The sequence below is a fragment of the Pan troglodytes genome, chromosome 1 (genome assembly GCF_028858775.2).
Source record: "Pan troglodytes isolate AG18354 chromosome 1, NHGRI_mPanTro3-v2.0_pri, whole genome shotgun sequence".
Lineage (NCBI taxonomy): Eukaryota > Metazoa > Chordata > Mammalia > Primates > Hominidae > Pan > Pan troglodytes.
In genome coordinates this window covers 108,306,984-108,327,383 of record NC_072398.2, presented here as the reverse complement: position 1 = coordinate 108,327,383, position 20,400 = coordinate 108,306,984, and the positions used below count along the sequence as shown (strand labels likewise).

The window sequence follows — 20,400 nt, the reverse complement described above, 5'->3', positions numbered from 1 at the left end:
GAAGCCGAGGCAGGTGGATCACCTGAGATCAGGAGTTCGAGGACAACCTGACCAACATGGTGAAACCCCATCTCTACTAAAAATACAAAAATTAGCTGAGCATGGTGGCAGGCACCTGTAGTCCCAGCTACTTGGAAGGCTGAGACATGAGAATAGCTTGAACCCGGGAGGTGGAGGTTGCAGTGAGCCGAGATAGCACCATTGCACTCCAGCCTGGGAGAAAGAGCGATGCTCCGTCTCAAAAAAAAAAAAAAAAAAAGAAAAGAAAAGAAAATCACGCATGCCCCCAAATGTGAGAATGCAAGAGGGAATCCCTGACCTATCCCTATCCAACCAGTTTTCTTGGCACACACCTTCCATTCTCTGAATGAGCCCAGATTAACTCACTGACCCCTGTGCCACGTATCTCCCACTCCATCACCCGCCCAGGCTCACTGCTTCCACCTGCGTCCCTTCATATCTCCCTACTGACCTCCACTTTTTTCTAACTTTGTCACCAAAGAAGTCACAGAAATAAATAAGGGGATTCAAAAAGAATAATTTCAGTACATTTAAAAAATTGTAGAATATAGGATTCTCATCTATGTTTATCACGTTCAATTCATTCATTTTTCAAATTTTCATTGTGGCACCATTTTATGACAGGCACTATGCTGGGGATGCTGGCGACTAGGGTAGGGAGTTAAAATGAGAGTGTCTACTTGGAAAGATGAACAGATAAATAATCACCGTGATAAGTGCTGTGCTAGAGATATGCAGATGTCAAAAGACCTTAGAAGGTCTACAATCCACTTGGAGGGTAGGGAATATAGAAGGCATTTCAGTGAAATAGGGGGCCTTTGACAAATCATTAAGAATGAGTTCTACATTAAAAAGGGGAAGAGAGGGTGATAGCTGAGGAGGCAGCATAGGCAAGAACATCCAGCATGAAAGAACAGTGAGGGACATCAGGAACATCTTTCAGGAACATCAGGTAAAACAGACTTAGGGCCCAAGTCAAAGGAGCTAAAATAATACACCCTGGAAAGTGGTATGATCATTTCTGCATCTGCTCCAGAGAAACCTGCCAAAATATGATTAGCATAATACCCAAGAGAACATCACATTCCCCATGTGTGAAAATGCAAGAGGGAATTATTTCTAATAGTTCATAAGCTCAGCAACAACAGAGTAGACACAAAAGCCACAGAATGTGCTTAGGCTTTACTTTAATGATATAGGGATATCACATATCATCAGCCTGTGGAGTACAGAGGTAGTTTACAAAGGATAAACCTTCATTGTTTGGAAAGGAAACATCAGAGAGCTCTTTATGAAGTTTAAACAAAATCAGAGAAATAAAGAGATGTGGGAAAGAAAGAAAAAAAGAAAGTACATTGAGGACAGTCCAATCTAACTGTGAACTCATAAGGGACAGCCAGTAAATTCAAAACAGCCTACTGTTTTTTGATTACTTGTGCTACTCTATTAAAATAGCCACAAACACAAAACTAGTCTACCTCTTTCTCTCTGCATTATTGGCCCTAACCCAAAAATAGTGGGAGTAAATGATTTAATAATTTATTTTCATGCTCCATTTTGTTCTTAAATTAAAATTACTGTGGTTGGTGTCCCTCCTTTAGCTTCTGCTAAAGACTTTACATAATGAAAGCTCATGAAGTGTCTGGATTACTAACAGTTACTTATCCAAAAAGATGAGACATGGTTCATTGATTTGATTCTATTAGTTCTCTCTTCAACATATTTTTCTCCTCCCTCTGTGAAGAAACATTTCTTTCTGTGTCAAACAAGACGAGTGATTTTTGTAGTTTTAATTCCCTCTTGAGTCCTAAAATAATACTAAAATACTCACAGTGACTACAGTATCCTTTGCAGGGAAAGAATTGTAAATTAACCATTTAAATATAGTCACTAAGTTATGTGGCATTCACTGACTCAGAGTTGAAAAAGACTCCAAAATTCTTATCCAGTATTAAGAGTATACAAGGACAAAAGGAGAGGCCAAACTAAGTCTAGGACGCACAATACAAAGAAGAAAATGAGAAGACCAAAGTTACAGTCTCAATACTATGACATGATACTAAACCATACAGTCAGTCAGCCAATATATATTTGCGGGCCTAGCATATACTGGGCACTGTTTGTAGGTGTTTGGGTTACATCAGTAAACAAAAACAAAGATACTAGTTTTCATTCTGGAGAGGGTAAGAGGCAGTAGAATTTGGAAAAGACAGACAATAAACAATAGACATAATGAAGTAAATTATCTAGTATAAATTATATAGTAAGAAGATAAGAGTTACAGAAAAAGAAAACAAAAAGTAGACCAGGGTTAGTAATTAAGGGGGTGGGGGACAGTTACAATTTTAAATAGGGTGGTTAGAGTAACCCTCAATTAGAAGTGCCAAGACGTGAAATGCAGTGGAAGCAACCATTTGAAAGTTGCAGAATACTTTAACAAGCTACTTTGCCTCCTGCTGACTTTGTTTCCCCATTTTTAGAACTGAAATAATAATTCTCATCAAATAAGGGTGCTATTTACATTGAGATAGTGACTATTACTATAAGTAACATTTTAGTCTCTTGACAAGCATGGGAAGCAATGGAATGAAGGGCAATGGAAGGAAGGGCACTGCATTATGAAAAGGACTTTTTAAAAGAAAACCATCTCTAGGCACTATTTCCCTTTGTGGAAATGAAGTGAATATTTTCTGAACTCCACCTGGGACATACGAACAATGAGCATGAAATCTTACAAACTGTATAAATAACATTTATTCACAGTGTCACTGCATCATCTATTATTTTGAATTCTCTTTAAATTTCCTTCTATATATTTATCCAAAGCTGAAGTCATCTGGTTTAGATTATGGGACCCTGAAAAGCAAGAACTAGTCTATGTAACTACTTTTAAACATCTGCACAACGCCATATATATATATATATATATATATATATATATATATATATATATACATATATATACACACACACACATATTGATATGTAACAAGTACTATTTGATTATAATTAGGAGTGTCTTGGTTTTCTTATAACATGAACATATATTTTTAACCCAAACAGCTTAAAGCATTTAACGAAAAGTTTTACACACCTACAAAGTGCTTTCAGGAAGCAGATGTGCAGTGCAATGTGGCGCAGTAAGATGCACAAAGCAAAGGCTTTGAAAATAAACTGCCTCGGTTTCAGGACCCAGCCTAACCACATATTAGCTGTACAACTTTGGGTGAATCACTTAACATCTCCAAACTTCAGTTACTTCATGTGGGAAGACTTGAAAAATAATACCTGGTCCCAAGATTTTTGTGTAATTGAGCTAATAAGCATGGAAGTACCTGGCACAGTTCCTGAGTCACCAAAAAAATGTTAGTTTTCTCTTCATCAAATCTCCCCATTCCCACCCCTCATGCTAATCTCCCCTCCCACACACACACACACCATCAGTGAGTAAATAAGTGTCTTGCGTTAAACTACAACCAGAGAATAAGAGACAGCCAAGATTTCCTTACTCTATTTCACTAGCCCTGGCAGCCTCTCAGCTGCGGAATCCTTGGTTATTTCCTTTCTCAAGGAGGAGATACGATTCTAGTTTGACAGATCCTTTCCTGGACACACTCTCAGAATTCCCTAAGGTTCTTATCGTGGCTAATGGATAACAATGCAGAGGCTATGGGAGTGAATAATCACTCTCTCTCAGCTAAAAACTTCCTTTATTGACTTCTCTAACTTCCCGTCAACATCTTGCTGCCAAATCAACCTCTTGTTCTAGGCAATTATTAAAAGCAATTTTCTTGAAACTGAAAAACACATTTAGCCTTCAACAATAAATCACACTAACATCAATTACTAGCCAATTACATTACTAGAATATCAGACCCAGAGATATTTGCAATGTTGAAATATTTTCAAAATAAAGTTGTTTACATTTCTATTTCTGTCTTTAACCCTTAAAATGCAAACAAATACAGGAGTGAAGACAGATGTATTTTAGTTATTTCTTCTACAAGATAAAGTGGATAGTAATATTATGTTAAGAAAACACTTATTTAGTATCTAGAATGATAGCATTATCTATTCTTTATTAAAACAGAAACTAAAAGTAATATAATTAAATAGCTTGTTCTTGTGACTTAAATAATATAAAGTTTTCATTTCAATTATGTGACAATGCTTTGTATAGCTGTATTCCAAATACATAGCATGGTGCCTAGAACATAGCAGGCAGTCAATACATTTTTACCAAATGAAATGAATAAATTACCAGTTGATTTTATACTGAGGACCAACCTATGACCTTTAATCCCTCCAAAATAAAACACACAATCCCATTATATGTGAACCATATCCACAATACCAGAATCTAAGATTCCCACTCTGAAAGAGTAACTAGAACAACTTCTTTTTGAGGCAATTCTGCTTACTTAGCACATTACTCCCCCCTACAGTTTTCCTTCTTTTGTTTTTGTACTAAGGATATTTGTATAAAAACAGGATCTTTGTTGCTTAGTAATTCATCTGCTCCAGCTGCTTGTATTCTGTTCCCAATCAAAATTCTTGGTTTTCAGCCTCCTCATCATTTTTATAAGGAGTTGAATGAATTGGCCAGGCTTGTTCCTTTCTCCCTCTCCATGGAACACCAGGCCCCAAGCTCCCCGACACTGCTCCTCTTTTTGTTTCTATCTTTGGGTTGTGTGTGCACTCTAGAACACTTGTGTCAGTGAAGAGTGTAACAAAGTATTGTGCCACGCATAGTCTCTCATATATCATCTATCAGCTCATCAAAAAGTGCTCACTGATTAACAGAGGATCCCCTCCTCAGTTTCAGAATTCTCTAGCTTTAAGTTAGGGGAGGGTTACCCCAAAGTCAGAGAGGGTACATGGGAGAGGGTTGTGAAGGCCAGTAGCCCAGAGAAAATCAAGGGCAGCTGCGTGCATTTAGATGGATAAGAAAACAATGAATTACTCCATCAAAAGCAAAAGCACAAGCACATAGGAAAGTTGATCACCTACTGTTAATGTCAATTCAGTTTAAAGCACTTTATTAACCACACATACATATTTTCCAGTGTCTAATTCTCATCGTGTTCTTTTCCATTCCAGACTTGCCTGTCTCTTTCCCAGAGCTCTGTTCCTCTTATTTCTCACTGTTTCTACAAAAGGGACGATAAACAATTTTCTAGCCACTCATCATCATAAACCCTGACATGCTAAATTATCCCCTGCTCAGTTTATGGACCACAGTGGGCCCATAAAACTCCTCCCTCACTAGCAACCCACCCCACACAAAATTCTCACTTCCCTTTTTCCTTGCGCTTCCTAAAAAAAGCAATTGAGCCACACACCCACTACCTCCTGTGCTAGGGGTTTGTCCCCTAATCCTGGGACACTAGGGAGCTCCTTACCTGGAAGGCAGCTGCACTCAAAAGTGAAGTCACCAGTCTGCCCACAGGTGCCTCCATTGACACAAGGCGAGGGTGCACAGGGCACATACAGGCTGTCACAGTACTGGCCTGTGAAGCCCTGAGGGCACTGGCACTGGTAGGAACCAGGCAGGTTGAGGCAGGTGCCACCATGCTGGCAGTGTCCTGGAATGTCACACTCATTGACATCAGTCTCACACTTCTGCCCTGTGAAGCCTGTGAGGCATTTGCAGGAGAACTGGTTGGCCACAGTGGTACAGGTACTTCCATTTGCACAGGGATGAGACAGGCAGGCATCAGTCCATTGGCACTCCTTACCTAAAGGAAGGATAACAAAACTCAGTACTGGCCACAGAAATAGGAGATGGCCCCATCCTCAATACCTCATTGACATCAGCGAGCTCTTGCGTGGAGAAGACCTCAACTCTTTGCATTTTACAAAAGGCTAAATCAGAGCCTCCTCAAGGTCATCTGACACAGAGCCCTCTCCAGTAACTCTCCAAGGACCTCAGCAGAGACACAAGGACTCAGTGGGGTGGAGCACCTGGAGGCAATTGTAGGTTAGTCACATTGAAGCCCAATCCTGCAGGACACTATCAGCAATAGGAGTCTGGATCCATCTACTCTCTCAGAGCTCACTGTCTTTGCATATGGTGCTCCTGTTTGAATATCAACTTCCGGGCCAGGAGCAGTGGCTCACACCTGTAATTCCAGCACTTTGGGAAGCCGAGGCAGGCAGATCATGAGGTAAGGAGTTCAAGACGAGCCCGGCCAATATGGTGAAACCCTGTCTCTACTAAAAATACAAAAATTAGCTGGGCATGGTGGCACGCACCTGTAATCCCAGCTACTTGGAAGGCTGAGGCAGAAGAATCACTTGAACCCAGGAGGCGGAGGTTGCAGTGAGCCGAGATTGTACCACTGCACTCCAGCCTGGGCGACACAGCAAGACTCCATTTCAAAAAAAAAAAATAATCAACTTCCCTTCTGTTTTCCTAGTGAACTCTCACCTATCTTGGCAACTCTACTCAAAAGTTCCAACCTCTGTAAAGTCATCCTTAGTGCCCCTCACATACATACATGTGTGCAAACACAGATACACCGAGTTTGCTATTTTTTTCTTTATACCACCTGCCACACTGGCAGGGTTGGGTCTCCATGGTATGCTCTCAAATCATGTCTGTTGAATGGATAAAATATATCGATATTTTCCACAAAATATAGTTACTAAATAGACCTCTGGTGATAGAAACAAGTCAATACTACTTCTGTTTCCTCTAAATGTAACACACACATATATTCTGGGAAACATTTTATTAACTGTGGCCTTGCTATAAATATCTGTTGATGTGTTTGAAAATGATGAAGGACCTCTGGGTCCCTATATAACAAATGAAATAGAAGCCATCAGGAGGACAGAGGTCTAGAAGGTATTCCGTGGACTTTCTCAAGTAGGAAAGTACCAGCACTAGCAGGAAGACTCTGACGGGTTGAAAACTAAATCATGATGCCAGGGGAAGCAAAGCAGATTCTTTGAGGCAGAAAGAGAAGGAGAAAAAAATATCCTCACAGAACTAGTAAATTTAGTATTCACATGGCTGGCTTTTTGCTGTCATTAGTCTAAGTCGCTTATTATTTAAACTACAGAGATGAGAACTCCTTGAATTTTTATTATTATTATTATTACACTTTAAGTTCTAGGGTACATGTGCACAACATGCAGGTTTGTTACATATGTATATATGTGCCATGTTGGTGTGCTGCACCCATTAACTCGTCATTTACATTAGGTATATCTCCTAATGCTATCCCTCCCCCGTCCCACCACCCCATGACAGGCCCCGGTTTGTGATGTTCCCCTTCCTGTGTCCAAGTGTTCTCATTGTTCAATTCCCACCTATGAGTGAGAACATGCGGTGTTTGGTTTTTTGTCCTTGCAATAGTTTGCTGAGAAGGATGGTTTCCAGCTTCATCCATGTCCCTACAAAGGACATGAACTCATCCTTTTTTATGGCTGAATAGTATTCCATGGTGTATATGTGCCACATTTTCTTAATCCAGTCTATCATTGATGGACATTTGGGTTGGCTCCAAGTCTTTGCTATTGTGAATAGTGCCGCAATAAACATACGTGTGCATGCGTCTTTATAGCAGCACGATTTATAATTCTTTGGGTATATACCCAGTAATGGGATGGCGAGAACTCCTTGAATTTGTTAATACTCCAGTTGATTGTCTAGGAAAGTATCTAAATCTCTGACCTCATAGAAAGGTAAATGGGAGACACAAGAGTTTTTCTATGAGGGAAAAAGATGCGAGATGTGACATATGAGCACAGAAAAGTGCTCTCTGCCTATCAAGGAATGTCAAATCAAAGGAGAAAACTATAACACAAATTTAGGCACAGCATATACATCTCAGGGAGCTAAGACAGAAAATGAAGGAACTGCAATTCTTCTTGTCTTTCCACTCATGTCACTAAGAGGCACTTATTTACGGTGGAGAAGAGATATAAATGCTCACTTCTAGCAAGTGTGATTTTCAGAGTGATGCCCACAACTGAAACAGAAAGATCCCTGGGCCGGAAGTGGTGGCTGATGCCTGTAATCCCAGCACTTTGGGAGGCTGAGGTGGGCAGATCACTTGTGGTTAGGAGTTTGAGACCAGCCTGGCCAACATGGTGAAACGCCATCTTTTCTAAAAATACAAAAATTAGCCGGGCTTCATGGCGCATGCCTGTAATCCCAGCTACCTGGGAGGCTGAGGCACAAGAATCACTCGAACCCAAGAGGTGGAGGTTGCAGTGAGCCGAGACTGCGCCACTGTACTAAGCAACAGAGTGAGAAGAAAGAAAGACAGAAAGAGAGAGGGAAAGAGAGAGAAAGAGAGAGAAAGAAAGAAAGAAAGAAAGAAAGAAAGAAAGGGAGAAAGAAAGAAAGAATCAACCCTGAATTTGGTTTCCATATATATTATGTATAGGCACTAACTTGCTGCCTCTGCTTCTTCATCTCTGAGAGGAGACGAGCTAGTAAGCTGACTGAGGTATAGCGCTATCACAAAAACCAAAAGGATGACCTTGATCTGTGATGATTCCTAAAGTGATAGACAAAAATAGCATATGTATAAAAGATGATCAGCATCGGCCGGGTGTGGTGGCTCACACCTGTAATCCCAGCACTTTGGGAGGCCGAGGCGGGTGGATCATGAGGTCAGGCGATCGAGACCATTCTGGTTAACAAGGTGAAAGCCCATCTCTACTAAAAATACAAAAATTCGCCGGGCATGGCGGTAGGTGCCTGTAGTCCCAGCTACTCCGGAGGCTGAGGCAGAAGAATGGCGTGAACCCAGGAGGTGGAGCTTGCAGTGAACCGAGATTGCGCCCTGCACTCCAGCCTGGACGACAAAGCAATACTCCATCTCAAAAAAAAAAAAAAAAAAGGTGATCAGAATCTTGCAGAACACACCAAGAAGAGACCCTTCTTAACAACAAAGGAAAAAGTTTTAATTTGGGACCATTTCAGAGTGACATTTTAATTATGAAGAAGGCATTACTGTCATTTCCACTAGCCAGAATTAAAATATTTTAAGTGGGTATATGCCCCCCTACTTTGCCTCCTAATAACAAAACAACTCAAAACTGACAATCAGGAAGAAATTATTCTTATAACACCAAATATTTTCAGTGACTTACATCATCAATACCATCATCGTCATGATGGAGATAATGGATCATCCTAACTACCCTCTACCCAACCAACACCTTTTGATGAATGATATGGTTTGGTAGTGTCCCCACCCAAATCTCAACTTGAATTGTATCTCCCAGAATTCCCATGTGTTGTGGGAGGGACCCAGTGGGGTAATTGTATCATGGGGGCCAGTCTTTCCTGTGCTATTCTCATGATAGTGAATAAGTCTCATGAGATCTGATGGGTTTCTCAGGGGTTCTGCTTTTGCTTCTTCCTAATTTTCTCTTGCCACCACCACGAAATAAGTGCCTTTTGCCTCCCACCATAATTCTGAGGCCTCCCCAGCCATATGGAACTGTAAGTCCAATTAAACCTCTTTTCTTCCCGGTCTCGGGGATATCTTTATCAGCAGCGTGAAACTGGACTAATACAGTAAATTGGTACCAAGAGTGGGGTTTTTGCGAGAGTGCCAGCTATCCCGAGGGAAACTTTGGAGGGAAGCAGCTACTAGATGGTTCAATCAGTCTTTCGCCCCTACACCCAGGTTGGATGACCGATTTGCACATCAGGACTGCTACGGACCTCCACCAGAGTTTCCTCTGGCTTTGCCCTGCCCAGGCAGAGTTCACCACCTTTCAGGTCCTAACATTTGTGCTCATGCCCCACCTTCCCAGTGCAGAAAACAAGATGGGCCGGTGGAAAGCTGACCTGCCTACTGCCACTGCAGAGTGCCCAATTTGCCAGCAGCAGAAACCAACACTGCGCCTTTGATATGGCACTATTCCTCAGGGTGATCAGCCAGCTACTTGGTGGCAGGTTGATTATGTTGGACTTCTTCCATTGTGAAAAGGGCAGATGTTTGTCCTTACTGGAATAGACACTTACTCTGGATGTGGGTTTGCCTATCCTGCATGCAATGGTTCTGCCAAGACTACCATCCGCGGACTCATGGAATGCCTTATCCACTGTCATGGTATTCCACACAGCATTGCCTCTGACCAAGGCATTCACTTTATGGCTAACGAAGTGCAGCAGTGGGCTCATGCTCATGGAATTCACTGGTCTTACCATGTTCCCCAACATCCTGAAGCAGAACGGTGGAATGGCCTTTTGCAGTCACAATTACAATGCCAACTAGGTGAGAATACTTTGCAGGGTTGGGGCAAAGTTCTCAAGAAGGCTGTGTATGCTCTGAATCAGCGTCCAATATGTGGTACTGTTTCTCCCATAGCCAGGATTCACAGATCCAGGAATCAAGGGGTGGAAATGGAAGTGGTACCACTCACCATCACCCCTAGTGATCCACTAGCAAAATGTTTGCTTCCTGTTCCCGCAACATTAAGTTCTGCTGGCCTAGAGGTCTTAGTTCCAGAGGGAGGAACGCTGCCACCAGAAGACACAACAACAATTCCATTCAACTGGTAGTTAAGATTGCCACCAGGACACTTTGGGTTCCTACCTTTAAGTAAACAGGCTAAGAAAGGCGTTACAGTGTTGGCTGGGACATCAAGGCTATCAAGACCCAGGCTATCAAGATGAAATCAGTCTACTACTCCAGAACGGAGGTAAGAAAGAGTATTCATGGAATACAGGAGATCCATTAGGGCGTCTCTTAGTATTACCATGCCCTGTGATTAAGGTCAATGGGCAACTACAACAGCCCAATCCAGGCGGGACTACAAATGGTCCCGCCTGGATGAATGAAGGTTTGGGCCTCTCCATCAGGAAAAAAAAAACACACAACCTGCTGAGGTGGTTGCTGAAGGCAAAAGGAATACAAAATGGGTAGAAGAAGGTAGCCATCAATACCAGCTACTACCATGTGACCAGCTGCAGAAATGAGGACTGTAATTGTCCTCAGTATTTCCTCCTTCTTTTATTAAAAACATGTCTGTGCTTGCATACACTTGTACTAAGAAAATATCTTCATTTTATTTCCTTTCTCCTTTATCATGTGACATAAGATTTATTGACTTCACGTCAGCATTTAAGTATCGTTAACTTTATGTAAGAGTGTTTCAGTTGGGGACTGGTGTGTTTCCGGATGTACGAAGAATAGTTGTACTACATTAGGTGTAATTATGACCTAATTATTGTCTTTATTTGAAGATTATGTGTGATCTCAGGAGATGTGTATGGGTTCAAGTTGACAAGGGGTAGATTTGTGGTGGTTAAAACTGAGTGTGTCAACTTGATTGAATTGAAGGATACAAAGTATTGATCTTGGGTGTGTCTGTGAAGGTGTTGCCAAAGGAGATTAACATTTGAGTCAGTGGGCTGGGGAAGGCAGACCCACCCTTAATCTGGATGGACACCATTTGATCATCTGTCAGCAAATATAAAGCAGGCAGAAAAACATGAAAAAGGGAGACTGGCCTAGCCTCCCAGCCTACATCTTTTTCCCGAGCTGGATGTTTCCTGCCCTCAAATAGCGAACCCCAAGGTCTTCGGTTTTGGAACTCAGACTGGCTCTCCTTGCTCCTCAGCCTGCAGACAGCCTATTGTGGGACCTTGTGATCATGTGAATTAATACTTAACAAACTCTCCTTTATATATATATAAAGATTGCCAATATATATATATTAAGATTGCCACCAAGACACTTTGGGTTGGAATATATATACATACATATATATTCCATTAGTTCCATCCCTCTAGAGAACCCTAATACAATGAAAAATTAATATAACAGTATTCTACACTAACTGATCCAGTATAGTTTTCTGAGTACATTTTTCACTTTTTTGCTTATTGCATTTATAGAACTCTTGGTTTAGTGCTTAAAGCAGGAGAAAAAATGAAGAATGTTCCTCCCTTTCTCATCTAATTTAATAAACACTTTTGAATAAAGCTCAGACCCACCTAGAAAAACTCACAATCTATTCAGGTGAGATATGTGTAAAAAAAAATTACAATAAAATGTGATACATAAAAATAATAAAACCTAGAGACCATTTGCCTAAAGGAATCATGAAAGGGTCACTAAGTCACAGTTTTAAATAACACTGGACAATCACCAGTTGTAGAAAAGGGCATTCCAGGAAAAAGGGTGTGTAACTATATGGAAGCAATAATAAGTACAACATTTTCAGGAAATAAGGAGAATTTGGTGTGACTAGGCCTAGATGCTTGTGGGGAGGCCAGGCTACAAAAAGATGTAAAGTCTAGGCTGTAGAGAGCTATGGAAGTCATGTAAAAGAGTTTGCAGTTTATTCTGCGGATGATGAAAAAATATTAGACATTGTAAGCAGGTGAGATTGTTAGAATATTTGCATTTATAATCAAAGATGTAGTAATATCATGGGTGAATGAGATGGGGAGAGAAAAAAGGCAAGAAAACGTATTCAGAAACTACTTCAGAAGTCCAGGTGAGAGATAACATGGCCCTCAACTACAGGGTAGCAGAGGAAATGGGAGGAATAGACAGGTGAAAGGCAACTCAGAGGTTGGCTTGGGTGACTGAGTTGAAATGAGGTCAGAACAAGGGACAGGGAGTTTCTAGCGTGGGTATTTGGGATGTACATGGTTGCTACGTATTTCTGTCAACAAGGTGAGCTGAAAGTACCTGTAGAATATCTCCAAGGAGAACATACAAAGGATAGCTAGAAACATGAGCCTGAATGTCAGGGTTGGGTGGAGCTAAGGGAATGATGGTGAGATTCATCAGCAAGCTAATGAAGACAGTGGCAGTGGAGGCGAATACACACAGTGAAATTCCCTAGGGAGAGCTGTGATGTGGCTCAAAAGAGGGCGCAAAACAGTGCTCCAGGGAGCACAGACATTTAATGGATAAGAACAAGGTAATGAAGAAGCAAAAGGAACAGGGTTCAGAAAACCAGAAAAGCCAGTGCCCTGAATGTCTAGGGAGGGAGATTTCTAAAAGCAAATAGTCAGTAACATCAGCAACTTTTCCTCTGGTGACAGTGTACTTATTTCTTTTAGTGAAGTAAACTCTGATTCCCCATCCTGGTGTACATATTTTTTTTTTTTTTTTGAGACAGGGTCTCACTCTGTCACCCAGGCTAGAGTGCAGTGGTGCGATCATAGCTCACTGCAGCCTCAAACTCCTGGGCTCAAGCAATTCTTCCACTTCAGCCTCCCAAGTAGTTAGGACTACAGGTGCACACCACCACACATGACTAATTTTGTTTTATTTTTATTCTTGTTTTTTTGTAGAGATGGGGTCTTGCTATGTTTCCCAGGCTGGTCTCAAACCTCTAGCCTCAAGTGATCCTCCTGCCTTGGCCTGCCAAAGTGCTGGGATTGCAAGCGTGCGCCACCGCACCTGGCTCTGATATATATACTTTAAGCAGTCAAAGTATTTGGTCCTTTTTCTTTCTCTTTCTCTGCCCCCTGAAACTCTTAAAAGGAAGTTAGGGATAGTTGTCTGGAACATTCCAGTTCCTTATCACAATGCTAAATGTGCACCAGAGCTGGGGGACATTTAAGAGCCAGACACCATGATCTAAAAGATGCTAAATAAAGGTATCTGCTGAAGGTAGGAAAGCACTGGCTTTGGTCTCATTAGTTACCTGTAAACCCGACTTGACAGGTGCACTCATAGGTATCCCGGCTGAGCATATGGCATGTGCCGCCATTCAGGCAGGGTCGAGACACAAAGCATGGATGAGATGTCGAGTACTGGCAGTCCTCTCCTGTAAACCCTGAGGCACATCGGCACGTGGCTTTCCCCAGCATGGCCTGGGCCACACAAGTCCCACCATTCTGGCAGCGGTTCTTCTCACAGGGGTTTCGATGTTGACAATATTCCCCCAAGAAGCCTTCTGGACATCTGTATGGAAAAGAGAAGAGTCCATGAAAACACCTGACTTCTTGTAAGTCCAAAAAATTACAGTAAAACAATACAGTCCAATCAAGAAAGCACGAGATTGTGAATCAACAGACCTACAAGTACCACCTATAAAACTGCTTCCCTTTAGAAGAAAGAGTCCTTAGAGAACTTAACCACATACTCCCACGTCCTTTTGAGTCCTGGCAGGTGACAGAGTATCAGGTGTATGGTCTAGCAGGGTCTGCCATGGCCAGTCAACATGACCCTTATTCAAACGCAAAATGCACCCCAGCTTTTTTTCATGTGTGTACAGGTTGGGATGGTGTAACAGCACCTTTTTTAGAGCACTGTTCGTACTTGTCTGCTTAAATTCATTAACTTTCTCATTTTGACTAAGCCATTTGATAGGATTAAGATGTCCACAATATAATGCATGAACTTGACCCTATTATCCCCTCCAATTTAAAATATGTAAGATATCATGTGCTTTTCCTCAATTAAGCATTGAGAAGTAGTAAGTGCTTCTTTCTCTTATTTCCACTGAAACATCAATTGGCTGATACCTAGTTTTCCGGGTTATGTTCAGGTGGCTGACATTACAACGGAAAAAGGGAAAGGAGGTACAGGAATGGGGAAGAGTTCAAAGGGATATTTAAAAATCTGTTAATATTTAAGTAGTAGGCATTTTTAACCAAATAAAAAGGCACAAAATATAATTAAAATAACATAAAATATCTAAGATACCATATAAACACCAAAGTGAAGGAAGGAATCAATTGAAGAATAACATTCTATGATATTTTCCACATTGAGGCACTGAGGAACCTTTTTACATGCCACCCCTTGATTCATAAGATGTACAACCATTTCAAACTGTGTGTATTATTTATGACAATTTTCTCTGAACAATATCAAAAAGGCATGGTAAGTCTCCATTTTCATAATGAAGTTGTTTAAATGGAATCTCTGAGAAGCATTGAAATTAAGAAACACAAACACTTTGATTCTAACTATAAATGCTGCTATATATTTGGCTGGTGTCCCAAATATGTGATTCAACTTATTCCTCGTTTTAGTTTTCAGGGACTAGAAAACTGAATCTAGTAGGCTGTTCCACCATTACCTCAAAGATTACACATTGAAACCAAACTCTAAATCCCCCTCTCAAAAACCAGCTCTTCTGTGCCCAAGCCTTGTTGTCCTGATTTTCCTAATCATTGTGACCTGAAACATTGGGGTCATGAGTGCTTTTGTCTTTGACAGTCATATCCAAGACCTTTCATTAACCATTGGTTGGCAAGGCTAGCTAGCAGGGGTCACAGTTACTGAGAAAAGAAGGAAGGCCAGATACTAGGGAACTAAGACAGAAAATGCCCAGAAGAATTGTGTAGTACCTAAAATGGCTAAAGGAGAAAACAGGGTGGTGAATAGCTATAGTGGTAGTGAGGTAACTGGCCACAGCCTCTTCACCCCTCCCAGAGCTGCATAAGATAAGCATGGCGGAGCAAGGAGCGGCTAAGGCTCTGGGCATCTTCATGAGTAGGTGTAGCTACAGACCAACAGGCAGTGAAGAAAGTTCATAGCACTGAAACCAAAGATGGCATGCAGGTGACTGTGAGGAGTCTGTATCAAGAAGGTCAGAAGGTCTGGTTTGGAGTTCTGGTGCTGTGACCTTGGACAAGTTACTTATCTTCACTGACTATCCATTTTCTCACATTGTAAATAGTTAATAAGGTCACCTACATCATGAGATTATTCTAACAACTGAACAAAATCAAGTATGTAAAAAACCTTATAAATGTTAAAAAGTTTTGCAAGTGGGCTGGGCACAGTGGCTCACACCTGTAATTCCAGCACTTTGGGAGGCTGAGGTGTGAGGACCATCTGAGGTCAGGAGTTTGAGAATAGCCCGGCCAACATGGTGAAACCCTGGCTCTACTAAAAATAAAAAAATTAGCCAGGGTAGTGGTGCACGCTTGTAATCCCAGCTACTCGGGAGGCTGAGGCATGAGAATTGCTTGAACCCGGGAGGCGGAGGTTGCAGTGAGCCGACGAGATTGTGCCACTACACTCCAGCCTGGGCAACAGAGTGAGATTCCATCTCAAAAAAAAAAGTTTTGCCAAGTGAAAACATCTTTTCTCTCTTCTTTGTGCTTATTGAGGAAAATACAATGCCCCATCCAAATCACAGCTTGATTTGAGAATAGTTTCTTGTGTTGGTTTTTTGAAGTGGAGGAGCAAAAAGTGCCAATGTAGCATAGCTAAAATTAACTCTGAGATATATTATTAAAAGCATTTGCAGCTTATTCAAGAAATGTGTTATGAATGTTAAAAACTGCAACACAAGTCTCACTCACAGTGCAGCCCTCTGGGCATTATTAGATGACTCTTCATTCTCCCATATGGGAATTATGCACCTTCTAAATAATGGCAAATTTTTAAACGTGGGTGGGCTTTTCTCAGCTTTGCTCCTGAACTATTACACCACCCTAACACTATCATGTGGCATATGCTAAGAGAATGCAAAGTCATTTAAATGGTAGCATCATAAACATATAATGGAAACATAAGGTTCCCAGGAAAACAAAAATGAAGCAAAATGGAAGTTTCTAAAGCTAAACAGATGTATTTCTGAATTATTTGTTTCTACAGTTTAATTCACATTGTTGCTCCCTATCAAGTATGGAAAAATAAGTTTTAACCTAAGATATATTTAAGAAATCAGTAAAACCAGAGATTGACAAAGTACAGTTTGCAAGTCTAATTTGGACCACTGCCTGTTTTTGTTTGGCCTGTGAATAGTTTCTTACATTTTTAAATGATTAGAAAAAAAGAACAAAAGAAGGATATTTTCTGACATTTCAAAATTATATACAATTCAAATTTCAGTGTCCATAAATAGTCTTACTGGAACACAGCCATGCTCATTCATTTATAGATTGTCTATGGCTGATTTTCCACTACAACAACAGAGTCAAGTAGCTGTAATGAGACCACAAAGCCTGCAAAAATAATTACTCTCTGGCACTTTACAGAAAAAGTTTGCCAACTTCTGAGTAGAGAACATATGAAGGCTAATTCTATAAATACCATCCAATATGCTTATTAATAATGATCGGTTTCTGATAGGAAATCAACCTTATTAGTTTCCACAAAGAATATTAAACTTATAATCATTCATTCACACAACAATTAGTAAATGCCTATTATGTGCCAGGCATTTTTCCAGTGCTAGAAAAATTCTTACACTCTTGGAGTTTACATTCTAATAGCGGAAGACGAAAACAAAATTACTAAGTAAAAGATGCACAATAGATGGAGTTAAGTGCTGTGAAAAAAAATTAAACAGGAAGGAATGGAGCTGGGGATGAGGGTGTGGGGTGAGCAAAGAGAAGTATCTCAGTTTAGAATAGGAAAATCAGAGAAGACCTTCACTGACAATACTTGAGTTGAGACCTAAATAAGGTGAGAGTAATCATGCAGGTATCTTAGGGAAACACATTCATGAGAAAGGGAACAGCAAATGCAAAGGCCATAACACAGAGAGCAGCCCTAGCGTGTTTGAGAAACAGCAAGAATATCTGGAGCAGCAGAAAATAGATGAGAGCTGTAACTGGGATGTGGATCAATTGGGGCCTTTAAGCCACTGTAAAGAAAGACTTAGGGTTTTCCTCTAAATGGGATAATACTTACATATGAGGTACAACAGACTTACTCTCCTAAAGCCCGTGTACAGAACCACATATTTGCTTTATGTGAAACTAGACCTACTGTATTAATAAAGTTTGATTTCTATTTAAAATGTTTTAGAGGGCTGGACATCAGCTTAGTTCTTTACTTTTACCTTAGAAGATATACAAGTCTCTTTTAACCCACATTTTCATGAGGTCCCATTTCCCTTTCCAAATTATTGTTTCACAGCTAACCTTCTATGACTGTAGCCTAATTTCAGATATTTCTCTTTCTTTTCCATCTACTTCTTACTTATCCCTCTGCAACAAAACTTTAATTCTAATTATTGCTTAGAAACTGTTTTCTAAAAGCAATGACTTTCCTCTAGTCAAGTTCAGTGGTCTCATCTGAAACTTCATAAGGAAATTCTCTCTCCTATAGGGAGAATTGCTAACCACTCCATGCACCGTTTTAATCACTTTACCTTGGCTTCTATGACTCCCTCTGTCTAACTCAAAACCCAGTGAAGTCTTAGTCTGGATTGCTGATTTCTCCTTCTTCCCCATCTATTATGGCCACCCTAATGTTTAAGTCTGGACTGCACTGCTCTTTCTCTCAAATGCATTTGTTACTGTTGTTGTTCACTTGGTTTTAAACAACTTCCTTCCTGTAACTGACTCCAAAATACACTGTTCCAGTCCCATATGTTCAGTTTTCTAGAAGTCATCTCTCTATCCTAATATGTGCTGCCACTATTTGAAACTAAACATTTGTAAAAGGAGATCATCTTCCCAAGAGACTTTAATTATTCAATTTTTCTAAGGCTTCCACACACAATTTAAAGTAACTTCATCTCTTTAAGTTGTATATAATTTATTACCACATTCTGACAAGACTTGTTAACTGAATTCCTATAATACTTATCATTCGTGTTCACAGTTTCCTTTTTGATACAAATTCTGATCATCTTAAAAGCCTCAGGCCAGACATCATCTTGTTGCTGGCTTTTTCCCCATTTCCAGCCATCCTTGGAATAACAGAACCTTCAGATTCAAGAAATTTAATTTCTATCCAATTAAGTAATCATTTCTAAAATATTTCTAAAAGATGATCACCAGCCTCTGCTTGAATACAAGCATGTAGCATGGTGCCGGATAAATCTTGAGAATTTAATAAATGCTTGGAGTTATTATTGTTCTGCTCTTAAGAGTACAGACTCTGGAACCAGACCACCTGGATTTCAATCCCAACTCCACCATTTACTCAATGTGTAATCTTGAGCCAGGTACTAAACTTCCCTGTTGTAAAACAGATGTAATAACAGTGCCTACTTCATAGGATTTTTAAATAAGGGTAAAGCACTTAGAATACTATCCAACACATAGTAAACACTATGCATTTGTTAACTGAAATTACTGGCTGACTACTTCAACAAAAGAACAGTCTTCAATGTGGGTGGATCCCACTGTGAGAAAGCTCTTTCTTTCTTAATTCTTCAAATTCTGCCTCCCTTCCTAGGTATATACCCGAGATAACTGAAAACATATGCCCACATAATAAAAATGTTCATGGCAGCATTATTCATAATAGCTAAAAAGTAGAAACAACCCAAATGCCTATAAGCTGATGAACAGATAAATAAAATGTGGTATATCCATAAATGAAATATGTGGCCATGAAAAGGAATGACATTCTGATACATGCTACAACATGGATGAACCTTGAAAACATGCTAAGTGAAAGAAGCCACACACAAAAGGCCACATATTATATAATTCCATTTATATGAAATGTCCAGAATATGCAAATCCGTAGAGATAGAAAGTAGATTAGTGTTGCCAGGAGCTGTAAAGAAAGGGAAATAGACAGTGACTACTAAGCAGTAGAGAATTTCTTTCAGGGTGATAAAAATGTTTCGAAATTAGATAATGGTGGTGGTCTCATAACTCTGGAAATACTAAAGTCTACTAAATTAAACACTTTAAAAGGGTAAATTTTATGATACATAAATTATGTCTTAACTTTGAAAAGAACAAACTTTGTCTCTCTACAATTTCCAGGTTATCTCTACCCTCTAGAACAAAAAAGAACAAGCCTTCTGCTTCTCTTACACATAGCCCTTCAAGAATCTGAAGATAGTTATGTGGGCCTTTTGTTTTCTCTTTTCCAGGATTCAATGGTTTGGCGTATTCCTCAGTATAGGGTTATGTCCAGGCTTCTTCACCTTTTTAGTGGTGCTTCTATGCTTAATAGTAGTAATAATAATCAGAATGACCAAAATTTTCTGCCTCCCTTCCCAGGTATATACCCGAAGTAACTGAAAACATATTTTCTAAGTACTTAACTATGTATTGTATATTTGCTAAGCATTTGATAGCTATTGTCTCTTGTATTACTCGCTCCAGTGCTATATTATAATCTCCATTTTATATATGAGGAACTCGAAGCTTAGAAAGATTAAGATTTTACAGCTAGGCCGGGCGCGGTGGCTCACACCTGTAATCTCAGCACTTTGGGAGGCCGAGGCAGGCAGATCACCAGGTCAGGAGATCGAGATCATCCTGGCTAACACAGTGAAACCCTGTCTCTACTAAAAATATAAAAAATTAGCCAGGCGTGGTGGTGGGCGCCTGTAGTCCCAGCTACTCGGGAGGCTGAGGGAGAATGGCATGAACCCAGAAGTTGGAGGTTGCAGTGAGCCAAGATCGCGCCACTGCACTCCAGCCTGGGCGACAGAGCGAGACTCCCTCTCAAAAAAAAAAAAAAAAAAAAAAAAAAATTCACAGCTAGTAGATGGAAGAGGCAG

The 20,400-nt window shown here is 40.3% G+C and overlaps 1 protein-coding gene across 5 annotated transcripts in view; it reads right to left on the bottom strand.

The window, feature by feature from the left end:
* The window catches only part of LOC129135378 (notch homolog 2 N-terminal-like protein R), a 50,400-nt gene that overhangs the window by 5,538 nt on the left and 24,462 nt on the right, over positions 1-20,400 (bottom strand). For 3 of the 5 annotated variants that reach the window (XR_010158891.1, XM_054669931.2, XM_063815432.1), the window contains exons 4-5: positions 13,663-13,922; positions 5,424-5,759 (exon numbers count right to left, since the gene is read on the bottom strand). Coding sequence is in view for 4 of the 5 variants with exons in the window: in XM_054669931.2 (XP_054525906.1) it covers positions 5,424-5,759; positions 13,663-13,922 (596 nt within the window). In the remaining variant the exon portion in view is untranslated. Of the gene's footprint in view, positions 1-5,043; positions 5,172-5,423; positions 5,760-13,662; positions 13,923-20,400 lie in introns of those variants that run through there. The other 2 variants (XM_063815434.1, XM_054669918.2) reach the window with 1 other exon arrangement.